General features: G+C 46.9%; 3 protein-coding genes across 8 annotated transcripts in view; 1 reads left to right on the forward strand and 2 right to left on the reverse strand.

Moving 5' to 3' along the window:
- Positions 1 to 5: 5 nt before the first annotated feature.
- si:ch211-112f3.4 (EF-hand and coiled-coil domain-containing protein 1) lies at positions 6 to 3,993 on the reverse strand. 3 transcript variants are annotated; one of them, XM_049734593.2, is made up of 9 exons: positions 3,240 to 3,982; positions 2,348 to 2,780; positions 2,134 to 2,277; positions 1,737 to 1,786; positions 1,433 to 1,562; positions 1,228 to 1,357; positions 980 to 1,084; positions 831 to 900; positions 476 to 765 (listed from the first exon to the last, which is right to left on the reverse strand). In XM_049734593.2, the coding sequence occupies exons 1-9, from the start codon at positions 3,820 to 3,822 to the stop codon at positions 629 to 631; spliced, it is 1,782 nt and encodes a 593-aa protein (XP_049590550.1). In that variant the 5' UTR covers positions 3,823 to 3,982; the 3' UTR covers positions 476 to 628. The 3 variants fall into 3 exon arrangements, with proteins under 3 accessions (XP_049590548.1, XP_049590549.1, XP_049590550.1); XM_049734591.2 differs by lacking the exon at positions 831 to 900 and having other exon boundaries at positions 6 to 765; positions 3,240 to 3,993; XM_049734592.2 differs by lacking the exon at positions 831 to 900 and having other exon boundaries at positions 6 to 765; positions 2,143 to 2,277; positions 3,240 to 3,984.
- A 3,734-nt stretch (positions 3,994 to 7,727) lies between these two features.
- etnk2 (ethanolamine kinase 2) lies at positions 7,728 to 13,570 on the forward strand. Its single transcript, XM_049734604.2, has 9 exons — positions 7,728 to 8,200; positions 9,533 to 9,670; positions 9,741 to 9,862; positions 9,938 to 10,078; positions 10,702 to 10,844; positions 11,074 to 11,157; positions 11,530 to 11,690; positions 11,762 to 11,835; positions 11,911 to 13,570. Exons 1-9 carry the CDS (start codon positions 8,054 to 8,056, stop codon positions 11,981 to 11,983), a joined length of 1,083 nt encoding a protein of 360 aa, XP_049590561.1. The 5' UTR covers positions 7,728 to 8,053; the 3' UTR covers positions 11,984 to 13,570.
- Positions 12,649 to 14,172, reverse strand: part of sox13 (SRY-box transcription factor 13) — an 18,577-nt gene continuing 17,053 nt past the window's right edge. For all 4 annotated transcript variants that reach the window (XM_049734597.2, XM_049734596.2, XM_049734595.2 and 1 more), the window contains one exon: positions 12,649 to 14,172. This exon is cut by the window's right edge and continues 2,230 nt beyond it. The gene's annotated coding sequence lies outside the window, so the exon portion shown is untranslated.

Consider the following 14,172-nt stretch of genomic DNA (forward strand, 5'->3'; position numbering starts at 1 on the left):
CTGTGTTTTGGATTAAGTTGAACATTTATTAGTCACAGTGATTTTATGTTGGGAATGCATCACAAATATAGCAGCGTTCAAAAACACTTTTCTGTCATTGACTCATCCGCTGTTCTTACGCGTTACATACTGCTAGAAAATGGACACACACAATTCACTTGTGTACATTAACACCATTGATACGGAATGAGCTTCAAACCAACGTAGCAAAACGATTTAAAACCTTGGTTGGGGGTGTTGTCTCCAAGTGCCGCAACTTTTATGCAGTACTGAGGAAAGTACTTTGTGTACAGTCGAAAGTGAGAGGAGCCGCCTCCGTTGGTTGGGACTCAAGTTGGCTGTGCTCACTTCCACGACGGCGCAAATGCCCCTTTCTAACTCGAGAAAATGCCGATAGGAAGAAAACTCAACATTGTATATAGATTTGATCACATTTACGTTTCTGCAAAAGCAGAAGAGGAAAAAACAAGTTCATCTTAATTAGCAGGAGATGACCAGCGGGGTGCTGCTGCTGCTGCTGCTGCTGCTGCTGCTGCTGCTGCTGCTGCTGCTGCTGCTTCTGCTGCTGCTGCTGCTGCTGCTGCTGCTGCTGCTGCTTCTGCTGCTGCTTCTGCTGCTGCTGCTGCTGCTACTGCTTGTTTGATGCCCTGACAATTTGCCTTCCCTCCCTCTCGCTTCCTTTGGCCTCGCCTTCTTCCCTAATATGCTCAGTGGAGGATAACTGCACATAGAGGGCATCAGCGACCTGCAATACCTGGGATGGACCTAGACAGAGAAAAAAGCAAAATAACAAAAAAGAAACAAAAGAATATTGACAGAATATTGTGTACCATCTCCATGAGTGCACAGAGTATCTAGAGTATCCATCATGATGCTTCCCAGCTCCCGGCGGGATAAATTCTACACAGACAAGAAATACGTTCATATGATTAAGTTTCGTACTCATAATACCAAATGGAGGCGTGGCGGTGAGATTGACCTTATTGCGTAACTCCAGAAGTAGCATAAGGGCATCTCTGAACTTTCCTTCCGTCAAAGACACATTCTCCCTTCTCTCTGCCCTTTCCTCCTTTTGATCCGGCCTCTAAAAAGGATATCAAAAAGATATGCCATTATTTGGCTGGGATGAAGAATATGCAGATAACTTTTTCTTCCTTGAAAGGTTTCCACAATAACAGCTTGTGGAATGGCCATAGCGAGGCTGTTTTTCTCGTCGACTTCACCCACGTTGTCCTCAGAGCCTTGGCTGCTTGCCGCTTGCTTTTGTCCCTTCCAGGTGCAGCATCTGACGTTGCCTTTAGAATCAGTGCTGTCGTGCAGGTGGCCCTTCAACAAGACCACGTGACTGGATGAAAACCTGGCAGAAGAGGAACGTTTTTGGAACCACAGCAATGATGAGAATGTTTGCTTTGGACGCTAAGAATGAGCTAACCCTTTGGGCCATCCGTGCCATGGCCTGATGTGCTTCTTCACCTCAGAAAGGCAGCGTTGTCCTTCGTCAGCTGCCTCCTCTTCATCAGAGGCAGCTCTTCCCTCGACCGCTCTCTGCAGACACTCGGCATCTGCAAACACACCAACTGCTTGCTTGAGATGTACAGCACGATGAAACACGTCTCAGATTTGGACACAAAACACGGCAAGTCCAAATTTGTGAAGGAATCTCGGTCAAAGTGGCTTTTACATCTTGTTTGATGACAAAAGTCAGACCTACTATTTCTTATTCATCAGTCCCTCACCTGTCTTACTGCCTAATTCTTCTCCTTTTGGAAGACAACTGCAGCCGGCTCTGAAGGAAAAAAGAGAAAAATACTTTTTTCTCACACACCGTGATATTTGGGGTCACGCTGAAAGTTGGCCGCTGGTCACTTTGACGATGTCAACTGTGGTCCTATTTATGAATGGAATGTGATGACATCTACCCCCACGCCCACAAAGCTGGCAGTAGCTTGGCCTGCACCTGCATCGAATCCACCCAAATGTGTCACAACTTCGACCCGCTCTGAGCTGCTCCAATATTTAGTCTAGGTTTCGCCACCAAATTGTGTCAATCGCGTCAAACCAAACGCCTTCGGTCGGCAGCACGCTCAAGGAGCCTCGCGCTTGCGTGACAACCAAGATGCCGTATCGACGTACTCAACGTACCTGTACTGCTGCAGTTCATTCTCCAGCTGGCTGATCTTGGACTGGAGTTGTGGCACCGATTGGGCTTGTTCCTGAATCCTTCGCACCCGCTCCAGGCCCAAGCTCAAAGCCTCCCTGGCTTCCTCCGCTCGCCGCCTGGTGGAGGTCACCAACACCATGGCATTTGAATCAATCAGCTGAGCATTCGATTGAAGCCAAAGCCAACCTAATGTGGATGTTCTCCCTCCTGAGCGCAGACTCCACCCCTTGAAGCTTGCTCACTTCCTGGTATGCCCATCGCAGCTCCTCCTCTAGACGTTGGTTGAACTTGATGGCCTCCTCCAGCTGTCCGTCACGTGAGGAGCGGATCAGCTGCAACTCTCTTAAAAGCGGGTCCCTCATGTCCCATTTTCTGCCAAACCTCCTCCCAGCATTTCCTCCAGCAACATTGAGCTGTCCTTTAATCCGCCGTGTGGGGACCAATTTGCCTTGGATGAGGGAAATGGAAGTTGCGCGCGCCGAAACGCTGACGGGAGCCGCCGACTGTGAGCGTCCCCTCTCTCGTCTCAGAGCCACTTCCAGGGCCAAGCAGCGAGCGTCGCTACCTTGCAGCGCCGATCGGAGGTCCTCCACCAACTCCCTCAGCGCTGCTAACTCGTCTGTGGAAATGAAGGAAGAGAAAAGAGAGCAAGGGAACTGATGAGCATAGGCTCTTGCTGAAAGTGACCTTCATATCCGGCCGCCGCCACTTTCAAACCTAACCTTGCTACGTCCATTCAGGACTCTGCTTCACTAAGAACACGAAGAAGCGTGCTCTTGGGGCTTTTCCATGCAATTTGTCGTCAACACTAAGTTTCGTAGCGATCCGTTGCGGGAGCAATATTGTATGAAATGACAGATTATTATCATCGAGAGAATACCATTACATTAGATACTAGGTATTTGACCTATCCAAAAAACTGTAGGTCTATGTGTGTGCAGGGTGGGGGGGTCACCGGTCCCTCGACATGCCCTCAGATCTACGGCCCTGAAATAGATGCCCTTTGTGGCTTGGTCGAATCAACAGAATGTCAAATGTACAAATGAACAAAGAGGGGGTGGGTCAACATGCCGCGTACCCGAAGACGTCTCGTCAGCACTTCGGCCAGCTGCGGATCTGTTGTGATTCCTTGTTAGATCAAAAGTGACCAATTTTCTCCTTCTCACACGAGGCCACCGAAGCCTGATGTGTCTCTCCACCAGCTCCGTCTCCTCGGTAACGGGCAGTCGCCACGCACATTCCCCGGGCCCTGAGGACGAGCCTCTTGGCGCAGAGCGCACGCGAAAGAAGCCGCACAGACGCGAATGAAAGTCCTTAAAAGTCATCTGACAAGGCAGCCCGGCGCATACGTCTATGAAGTCTTCCTCGTCTTCGTCGCCCCCGGTTCCTTGAATGCTCTTCTGGGCTCCGGTGACACCGAGCACGGCGCAGAGGGTGCTGAAGTCCTCCGCCGACACGCAGTCGTCCCGGTTGGGATAGGCAAGATGGTGGAAGACCTCTTGCAAGTACTGGTCTATTCCGGTGGCCAGAACGACGATCTCGTTCTCCACGCCGGGATCGGGGCAGTGATGGTGGGCCAAGGCGCTCCGGAGCCACTCGCTCCTCCGCGCTGCTCTCGGCCAAGGCTGGACGTGCTTCCAAGCTAAAGCTGTGCGCTCCATGATGGCACATTCACTTGTACTATTTCACACACTCTTTCTCTTTAGCTCTTTCCCAGTCTAGCGAATCCAGATCTGCTCCCTACGAGGGAAAACAAAGTCCCATTCAAGCCTGACTCCACCCTCCAATGCAAATTCTCTCTTTCCACTAAGGTGCCGCACGGGACGGGACGGGACGGGACGGGACGGGGGCTGTTGGATTCAGTCTTATGGATTGATTTGGGCTTTATCGGGGGAGTTTAGAGCAAGCCCCCTGAGCATTCAGTTCATGTCCTAGTTGTGCGCTGAATTGTTTTCTGCACATGCGTACGTAACAGGACGACTGGTAGTAGAATGACTTGACTCTGTTTTTCTCACTATTGACTTTCTATTACAGTAAGATACACACACAAGTATACTAGTTCACAACTGCGTGCTACCAGTAGTGACAAACTATACAAACGTATCTATTGCCTGGCACTGGGGACGACTTTTTTGAAATGTGTCTTTTGAACTTTCATGGATTCAACTGTAGCAATGACACACAAATCCAAAATAGAACACTTGCTGTCAGTTTGTTCCGTGGCTGAGGTGGAGGAGAAACTTGGATTGGCATCAGCAGGCTCCCTCCCTTTCAAAGTCAATGTGTGTGTGTGTGAGAACTCTTAGTGGAAATACCTGACCTCATCGCTTGTCATTTGTTTGACAGCCAAAGCAAAGATTGCCTTGAGACACTCACCTGGGCATGACTAGGCGGCGCGCGCCATGCATGTTGCATCACATGCATTCCACTTTGTGGACTATATTACATTGTAACTAAAAAATGCGATTAGGTATGTTCAAAAGAAGGGGGGGAGTAAGTGATACTTTCCAAGTATGACAATTATGCAAATACTCAGATGTTCCAGAAATGATCTTCCTCAAGACTTGGAATCTGAAGCTTTTTTCCAACATTCCAAACAATGAAAAAAGGAAAGGAGGTTTCAGATGCAATCAAAGAAGACTAGATCAACAAAAAACATGTCTTTCAGCTACTTTTAAGTGAGAACAATACAAGTATACTCGAGTCATTCTTCAGATCCATCTTGGTTGCAGATGGCCATTTCCCAGCGGACGTTCTGCAAGCGTGCAGTCTGGCCAACATGCATAGAGTACGAAACCTCATCCACCCACCAGGAATCATCGAATCCCCTTTGGACATGAAAAGGAAATAATACTTTTCAGATCTGCTCAAAATGAGTCTTCAAGTTTCAGTATGTTGGAACTTGCCTCTGCTGCAACTTATGAAATACACAGGGAATGGATTTCCACCCTTTCATTCGGATGACATGCTTCCTTATGTAGGCCCTGATTGAATATGTGTGTGTGTGCGTGTGCGTGTGTGCAAAATGGTAAGCAGCAGGCTCTTGTGTTGTTCTCCTGACCTGTCTGTCATCTGCTGCCTGCATGGGGTGAAAGGACCTTATCTAAAATTGAAAAGATGGGAGTGTGGAAGGGGCAATAAATAAAAAGGAGGTTGGGGAGCTATTTGAGTGTGCCCAAGTGACCACTTCTTCACCTTTGGGAGGAGGAGTGACGCCGCCCCGCACTACGTTATGCATAAGGCAAGCTTTCGGGCTTTGTGTTGGCTGCCGTATGCTCTTCTGAAGGTCTTCCGCTTTCCAGACTGTGCCACTGACTGCCATGATTCTGTGCCCGTCCGGTAACACCAGTTTATGACATACAAAAACAAAGGACAAGCGTGAGCCTGGCTTGGACGCAGGTCGCCGCCCTCCCCCAACCTGGAGGTGGGGCTCCGTTGCACCCAGCAGAGCACAGCCCCAAATTGCAACCCTTACCACATGTGGGAGGCCAAAGGGGAGAGAGAGCGAGAGCGAGAGCGAGAGCGAGAGCGAGCGAGAGCGAGCGAGAGCGAGAGCGAGCGTGCGTGGGTATACTTATTGCCCCACCAGTACATTGTGCTTCGTCCGAAATTCCAGCGGCTCCACTTAAGCACATCCAGCATTCGAGTTGATCTTCTAAAATGCAGCATATACTATGTTATGTTCTCAGCCCCTCTTTAACCTTGGGAGAAAGAACAACATCCTGAACAACACCCTCTTAAATAGGTGTGTGTGATAATAATCACTCTTCACGTGTCAAGTTGCCCGAGTCTTCCTCCACACTCAGCATGCAATCAGTGATAGATGAGGAGTGTGTCAACAGGACTTTTGACATGACAAATTAGGCTCGAATGGAAGTTGGCTAGTAAGAGTTCAGTGCGTCAACAGAGATGTGATTTATGATCCGGTGAGTGTGTGCGGGTTAAAGATGATGCTAATTTCCTCATTCCTGAGATAGCCAGATCAACATGTGGACCGGACCTCTCAGCTGTCCAGGATGCGTACCTGAAAAGCGCCATTCCATTTGGAATACGAGACTTGCAATTAGGTTCGTTAGAGCGAGCAAAGAGCCTGGATGAAGTTTTGGGAGAGCAGATGAGGCATGTGGCTACATGTAGCAAGCTCCAACATTGAGCCTGCCTGGGTGTGACTAAACACTCGTATACGTACGTCTCTGTGTCTTTCCATATTTGTCCATTTTGGACAATTCTAGTGCTTGCATCAGGGGCTAATATAATTGTTTGGATGTTCCAGCTTAGGTTGTCAGTTTGTTCCTCCTTCCACATGCTTCCCTTGGCACATTGTGTTCTCCAGGTCAAAAGTATCCAAGTTGTTTTTCATAGCAGTATCTGTTCACTTCAAAAGATTTCATTCAATCATATTCATTGTCATCCAAGTAAGAATGTGGTGGTTGCAGTCCCAAAAGAATGATTCTATTCCGCCTACCATCGGTGAAAACTCACTCAACAAACAGTACGTTAACATTTTTTGAATTCACTTTTTTGTCTCTCAATGACCTTTTCATCAGAAAATAGCAACGCTATTTGTATGTCGCAGAGGAAAGATGCCTCTATGCAATTATGCAGCTCGTTTCACATTGGCAATCCTCGTCATCGTGCGGTCACATTGCAAATGAAAACAATCTTCACGTTGAAAAGAAATAGGAATATACAGTAACTACAATTAATAGAGTTTGTCAGAGTTTGGCTGCTATAGGACAAAGCCGCATCTGGCACCCTACTTGTATAAATAAAGCTGTGCAAACCAGTGAAAGCAAGAATATGGGGGGCACTGGGCCCCCAAAAGCTTCAGCTGACTCCTTGACAACCTGCTGAGTAACATGGCTTACGTGTGTGTGCGTGGGTGTTGGTGTGGGTGTGCGTGTGTGTCTGTCTTCACACACAATCACAAAATCAACAACTCAAGTACAAAGACTTGAGCCTTGAGCAATCCCCACACATACATTGAATTGAAATACTACAGTACTACCGTAAATACTGAAACAAAGCAATCAATTGCAACTCAGCTATTGTTGCACTCAATTTAGCATGACTTGCCTTGATAAAAATCTTCGATTTTAATTTATTTTGGAACAAAAAAAACCAACATCTGCATATAGGACTGCACTAAAAGTCTTATTGACAAGTTTGATTGCACAGTGTGGAGCATGAAAGCATCCGCATATTTGAAGTGATTACCAAATGGATATACTACATGATGGAATTTCACATTCAAGCCCATTTCTCATTCAAAATGTCTACTTTTGAAATTGCTGCAATGTCAGTAATTTGAGGTTGGTAATTACAGGGCTACATTTAGGCCTGAAAGTAACAAACCCTATGCTATCACTTTACTGCCTCCATCTGTTCGACAGTTGGAGGTACAATAGGGAAGCTGTGGCGACCTCTAACGGGAAGAAAAATAGACTGCAGTGTATTTCCATTCGTCAAACTTCGGGCAGCTTCGCGAAAAGAATGGGCGTGCTCGGCCGTGTCGTCTCAAATGGCGGTACAATCGGATGATGCCAAATGGGCGGGGACATGTAGGAGGAAGCGTTAACAGTGCTCCTGCTGCTGCTCCTGCTGCTGCTCCTGCTGACAGCCCTTCGGAACCGACCGAACCGCCGGCCGGCGTCGTATATCTTCTCTCCGAAGGCAGTGCAGAGACGCCTTTCATCCCACGTCCTCACAGCGACAACACTTTCCCACTTTCCCCCCCCGCAGCATCAAAGTAGACGGACGAACGAACGAACGAACGGACGGACGGCCGGCCGGCACATCTCGTTAAACGCGTTGACTTGGCGACACTTGTATGCCCCACTTCCTCCAATTTGCTCACAACAACCAACTCGGGGACGGAGATCAGACGGTGGGATGGAAACGCAGATCCATGTGCCTGTCGGTTCGCCGGTTATACCAAAGATTCGCGTTTTTGTAGACGAGCACAACGTGACGGAAGGAGCATTGAAGATCATTAAAGAGCTGAGACCGGCGTGGGACACGAGCCGTGTCAAGACCAAGGTACGAAATGTCAACTGAGAAGCTAGCAATGGGCTGGCTGGCCGGCTGCCTGCCTGCCTGCCTGCCTGCCTGCCTGCCTGCCTGCCTTTATGCTAGGCTCAAACTCATATTGACAGTACACTACTGTGTTTGTGCATCACAAGGGACAAACAGGAGAGAAAAAAAAGACATTCCGCTGTTTTCTTACCACCCTACTTTAGCCTTTTTGTCAAGGGCAAACACCAAAAGTCCAACAAGTCACACCGGGAGACTCCCTGTACTCTATAGTTGCAAAGAAGTTCTTGGTTGCAATACGCAGAAAATACCATACAAAATTGATGGTTGTTTCTCTCAAGGGTGTCGTTGCAAATATATTTGAGCACATTCTCGACTAACTCCATTTTCAGCAGAAATACAAGTCATTTTACTGAAAGGATTGAACAATTCAATGCAAAGGCTAGTCTTGAGAAACTTCAGCTCCAGTATGCAGGGAATTCAAGTTGTACTTTATTGGAGCTGCCTATCTTCCAAACCGGATCTGCGTTATTTGTATCATGGGCTAACACCGTCCAAGACCCACCTACTACTTAACGCCGTGAAGAAAAATATTGAGCAGCAATTTTGGTAGAAACATTCTGATCCAATGCCATTCCATTCCAACCTGATTGATGTTGATTGAAAAGTGTGCCAGCGTCTACTGTCCAAACTACATTCCTGGCTGATTCCATTCAGCACAAGGTATCAAAGTAAGTGAAGAGAAAACAAGGCTACAATATGAGTTCATGTACGTATGCACCAAAATATCGGCAGGCCAGGCGGACTGGTCGACAGGGCGCGCGTGAGCTCCGCCACGTGAACGAACCAAGCTTGGCTCAACGTTTCTGTCCGTCTGCTTCCAAAGTTGCCCCACCGACAGCGTCCGTCCCTCCCTCCCTCCCTCCCTCCGCACCACCGCCACGTGAACCGAGCTCGGCTCAATGTTTACGTCTGTCTGCTTCCAAAGTTGCTGTCTATGGACGTATGGGTCACCGGTGTTAGCGGCGTATTGTGTGGCAGGTGGAAGGGATCAGTCATGTAGTAGACAACAGTGTTTTTGCCAGTGTGTCGGTCGGCAGTCATAACAAGGATGGCCACACGCCCACCTTTGTGATGGACCACGTGCGGAATGCCAGATATGCGTCAGTGACCACCTGACCACCGTGTCTGTGTCATTGTGTTGACTGCAGTTGAGCGTATTGCCCCACTTACTTCAATCTTGATTGCGTGATGGGAAAAAAACAACCGTTGGTCACGTGTTGTAATTGAGAGTCTAGAAAAAGAGCCAGCCCATGTTTTCTTTGTTTCTTTCTTCAGTTCTTCACTGAAGGGACGACCAACAAACTGGTGGGCTGCTATGTGGAGGAAAGTCCTGAACATGTGGTCTTGGTGCGTGTTTATGGGAACAAGACGGAGCTAATTGTGGACAGAGACAATGAGCTTAAAAGCTTTCAGGTACATCCACGTCATATTTGAATGTTAGCATGGCTATTGTGCCGCTTGATGTTTTCATTTTCTCCTTCAGGTGCTGCACGCTAATGGTTGCGCTCCCCGTCTGTACTGCACGTTTCAAAATGGCATATGTTACGAATACATGCAGGGGGAGGCGCTTGGGCCTCAAGATGTCAGGGATCCTTCCTTGCTCAGGTTGGAACCAGCTACCCATAGCCACAATATTGACAGCATGTAAATGTGACTATTTGGCCTCCCTGGCTCCCGCAGACTGATAGCCAGAGAGATGGCGCATATCCACGCCATTCATGCGCATAACGGATGCATCCCCAAACCCAACCTCTGGATTAAGATGCAAAAATATTTCTCCCTTGTGGCGACGGAGTTTACAGAACAAGCTTCAAACACCAGGTGAGATGTTGCTTTTGTTAGTCCATCTTACTTGAAGGATTTTGCTTGGAGATTGTTTGTTTGAGCACCACTATAGTCTCAAGTTTCATTCATGCAATACGTTTTAACGTCTGTCGGATGTGACGATGCAGTAATTGCTAAACCCATCTTTTTTTTTTTTTTTCGTACTAGTGAGATAAAAAGAAACAATTGGTGCCTGATAGTTTGAGCAAATGTTAAGGACTTGTCTGGAAGCTTCCACAGATGACAAGAAAGAAGCAGCGACGTTCCAAGGAGGACTTGCATGATCAGCTCCTCATGACATCACACAAATGTCATTGGCTTGGCTGAAGTTCTAATGAAGCCCTAAATTGACACAATGACTTTCTTGTTTTATGTTTATGGCTTCTACGCGCAAATATTGACTGATTTCAACGAAAGCATTAGCCTAGGTCAATATTAGACAAGCACGCTTTTAGCGTGCATAAAGCCTTAGGTTACGTAAGCACCGGGACGTTGTCGTAAAGCAAAGACCTCCTGTACTCTCTCCTTGTTTCTTCATTTGACTTTGCGGTGACATTGTCACTCGTTTTGATGAGTCGCTCAAGTGGCAAATGTGAATTTCTTCTTTCTCATCAATTTAGAATCCAAAAAGAAGTGCCCAGCAAGGAAGTGCTGGAGCAGGAGATGGTGTGGATGAAGGAGCATCTCTCCACCCTGGGATCGCCTGTGGTGCTTTGCCACAATGACCTGCTCTGCAAGAACATCATACACAACAGCAAAGAGGGTCCATACTACACTTTGTGTCGTTGTGGCATTTGACAATATCAACATTTCAGATATTTGATATTTCTATTTAAGACGGGTGCTTTGCAATAAACCCACCAAGTATGTATATTAATTATGCCACCAATGTACTGCTCTCACCCACTTAACTTCAAGTTAGCCTGAACTACCTCGCGTTTGCAAAAATGCACTGACAGCCTTCTTCTTCTTCTTCTTCTTGTGTCTTTCAGCTCACGTTCGCTTCATAGACTACGAATACTCCAGTTACAACTACCAGGCGTTTGACATTGGCAACCACTTTAACGAATTTGCAGGTTGGTGACCTTTTCCATCCAGGTTCAACGCGGGTCGAAATCTTTTGGGCATATGCTCCTTCATCTCCTCATTTCACGGAGATGTCTGATGCCGTTGCCACGTGTAATCAACTGTCTGCGTGGCTGAATCTCTATGCTCATCACCAATGTTCCTTTTAGCGAGCAGCTGTGCGGTTGCCGGGCAGGCGTCATGATGGCGGTGGAAAATTTTTCCTCGAGGGTGACACGGCGGCCCAATTCAAATCCACTTGTTTAAGCGTGCCTTTGCCTTTGGAAAGATAGCCCACGCAAACAACGAACGAACGAACGACATGGATCGTGATGGAGCAGCAGCGCATGCATGATAAGAGTCTGGTTTGATTTTGCGACTAGGCATGGCAGATCTGGACTATGGGCTGTACCCGAGTCGGGAGATGCAGATGGACTGGCTCAGATGCTACCTGCAAGCCTTTAAGCTTTTCACCAAGAAAACAGAAGAGGTCAGCGCTAAAGAACTGGAGACGCTCTATGTGCAGGTCAACAAGTTTGCTCTGGTAAGGAAGCAAATCGACATTGTTAAAAGGCACTGCGACGTCACTGAACTCCACACCTTGTCTCTTTGAAGGCTTCTCACTTCTTTTGGGGTTTCTGGGCCCTCATTCAAGCTAAATACTCCTCCATCGACTTTGACTTCCTCGGGTAAGTGGCGGTGTGCGCTTCAGAAAATGTACCCAAGCGAAAGGAAGGCAACTTCAAGCTATTTGCTTCTCTCAGGTACGCTGTGTTGCGTTTCAACCAATACTTTAAGATCAAACCCACGGTGATGGCCTTGCAGATTCCAGAGTGACCCAAAACGGAGGGAGGCAGCAGTGGCAGTTGAGTCGGTCGGGGCCAACCATGATTTGGCCCACCGATTTTTCCTCATGGCACTTTGCCCTAAAGACTTGATTCCTCCCCAAATGTAGCTCAATATTTGTCTCTCTTACTTGTCTTACAAAGACTGGAGGTCTTGCTTCCAGGCAGCTGAGCTCTTGCGTGATCTTTTGACTTAATTCCTCTGAATCAGTGCCTCAGCGGCCATTAAGAAGAAGTGCTTAGGTGGACCAATCAACATTTGTCAGATTGTGCATTTGACACCATTCCTTCCTTCCTTCCTTCCTTCCTTCCTTCCTTCCTTCCTTCCTTCCTTCCTTCCTTCCTTCCTTCCTTCCTTCCTTCCTTCCTTCCTTCCTTCCTTCCTTCCTTCCTTCCTTTTGTTACCGCCACTCTGGTGCTAAAATTCCGCTAATCCACCGCCGCTACTTGTCGATGTACCGAATGTGAACGTGCAATGTTTGGAGATGTGCAAAATGGAAAAGCTTTTCAATGCCTCGGAGCAATCGAGGAGGGAAAACATCTGTTCATTTATTGGAAGTCTCGTGTAACATCTCTGGTCAAGCAACTGCGTTGACTGTGCAATGACGCTGCTGTATGAAGTTAGATGACCTTAAACCGCTTTTTTTTTTTTCTTCCCCCCCCCGCCACCATCTTGACTTTTATGGTCACACTGAGCCGCTTGGTTGAACGTTCCTTCTGAACTTTTCAGACCATGGAAAATCACCGCCTCGGCTCCCCTGCAACACTTGGCTCAGAAAAAGTCCTTGTGACTTAAATACTTTGATGCAAACCGTTTCAGCTTTATTTTTAATGCACAATATCTGTGCCAAGTCAGCATTTTTAAAGGCATTCATTCATTCACGTTGCACTGCCTCCATATGGACCACAAAGAGCAAGCAAGGGACCTGGTGTTTGTTGTAAATGACTAAATGTCGGGAAGGCTCTCAATTGATGCCAACCTCTTCTTTTACACGGAGATCTGCTCTTATTCCCACCCCCTCCCCCTTTTAAATGAACTACTGTACTGTCAATTTATGTAGTTAAATGGGTAGTTGGCGAGGGCAGTTGAGGTTTGTGCACTGATACAGTTTTGGGGTTCAACATGTTAACCACACATACTTAAAGTAAGTTAACATTGCAACTGACAATGAATCAAACAGTTGTTCTTTTGAGTGCTGACTCGGGACAAATTCTAAAAGCGAAATACTGTTAATGTGTGCATTTGATGAGTCTTATTTATTGTGTTGAAATCCTACTGAAACGCTTGGGGTGCTTGCAAACGCTTCATTTGTGATGTCAGACTTGACATCATTAAAGAATCACTATACACATGAAGGATTATTTATTTTTCCTTTCTATTGACTTTTTCCGAACGGTTGGTCACCTTGACATGTGCAGATTCATTGACAGTGACAAATGATGTAAAGATGAAGGGTGTAAATAGTCTTATACTGTAAAATGTTTGTGTACATTGATTCTTTACACCTTTGTGGGACTTGCGAGATCTATTTAACATTTATTGGCTGTTGCTTAATAAAATGCATAGAATTAAAAACGACATGCAGGTGTCATAAATTACAAACTGTGTGTGTGTTCCTGTCCCTTTGCTGCCTCTATATGTTGCCACCGGGCTGAGGAAGAAATCAGGTATATCACGTATAGAAAAACGTGAGCGTCTCCAGTAGTTTGAGTCATTGCAGAAAGGAGCAACTATCACTTAGAGTGAGATATGAGAAACAGTGGTGTGGACAGCAACATACCGTCGCCACAAATGGAATCATTTTGATACCACGACCGTTGTGCAAATGGTACCATCCTTGAGCAATTGAAACCCTAGTTTGAAACCCTAAGCCTAGTTTGAAACCCTAAGCCCAGTTTGATTTGCTATGATATGATCAGCTGTACTGGAGAAAGTCAAATCTCAAAGAGCCGGCCAGCAGCCAGCGGTGGCCTTCTCTCATTCCTCCTCTAGAGGTGTGTCTGGTTGGACAAGTTCTTGTGGGAATATTTTCAGCTGGAACTCCTGCCAGCTGGAATGCAAAGAGTCTACAATTGTTACACAATGATTTGTGATCGGCAGGCGTTACCTCGCCTCTAGCGCAAACTCAACTCGGATAAGTTCCACTCGAGCAAAATGCATTTTTTTTATTTCCTTTTTAT

The sequence above is a fragment of the Syngnathus scovelli genome, chromosome 11 (genome assembly GCF_024217435.2).
Source record: "Syngnathus scovelli strain Florida chromosome 11, RoL_Ssco_1.2, whole genome shotgun sequence".
Lineage (NCBI taxonomy): Eukaryota > Metazoa > Chordata > Actinopteri > Syngnathiformes > Syngnathidae > Syngnathus > Syngnathus scovelli.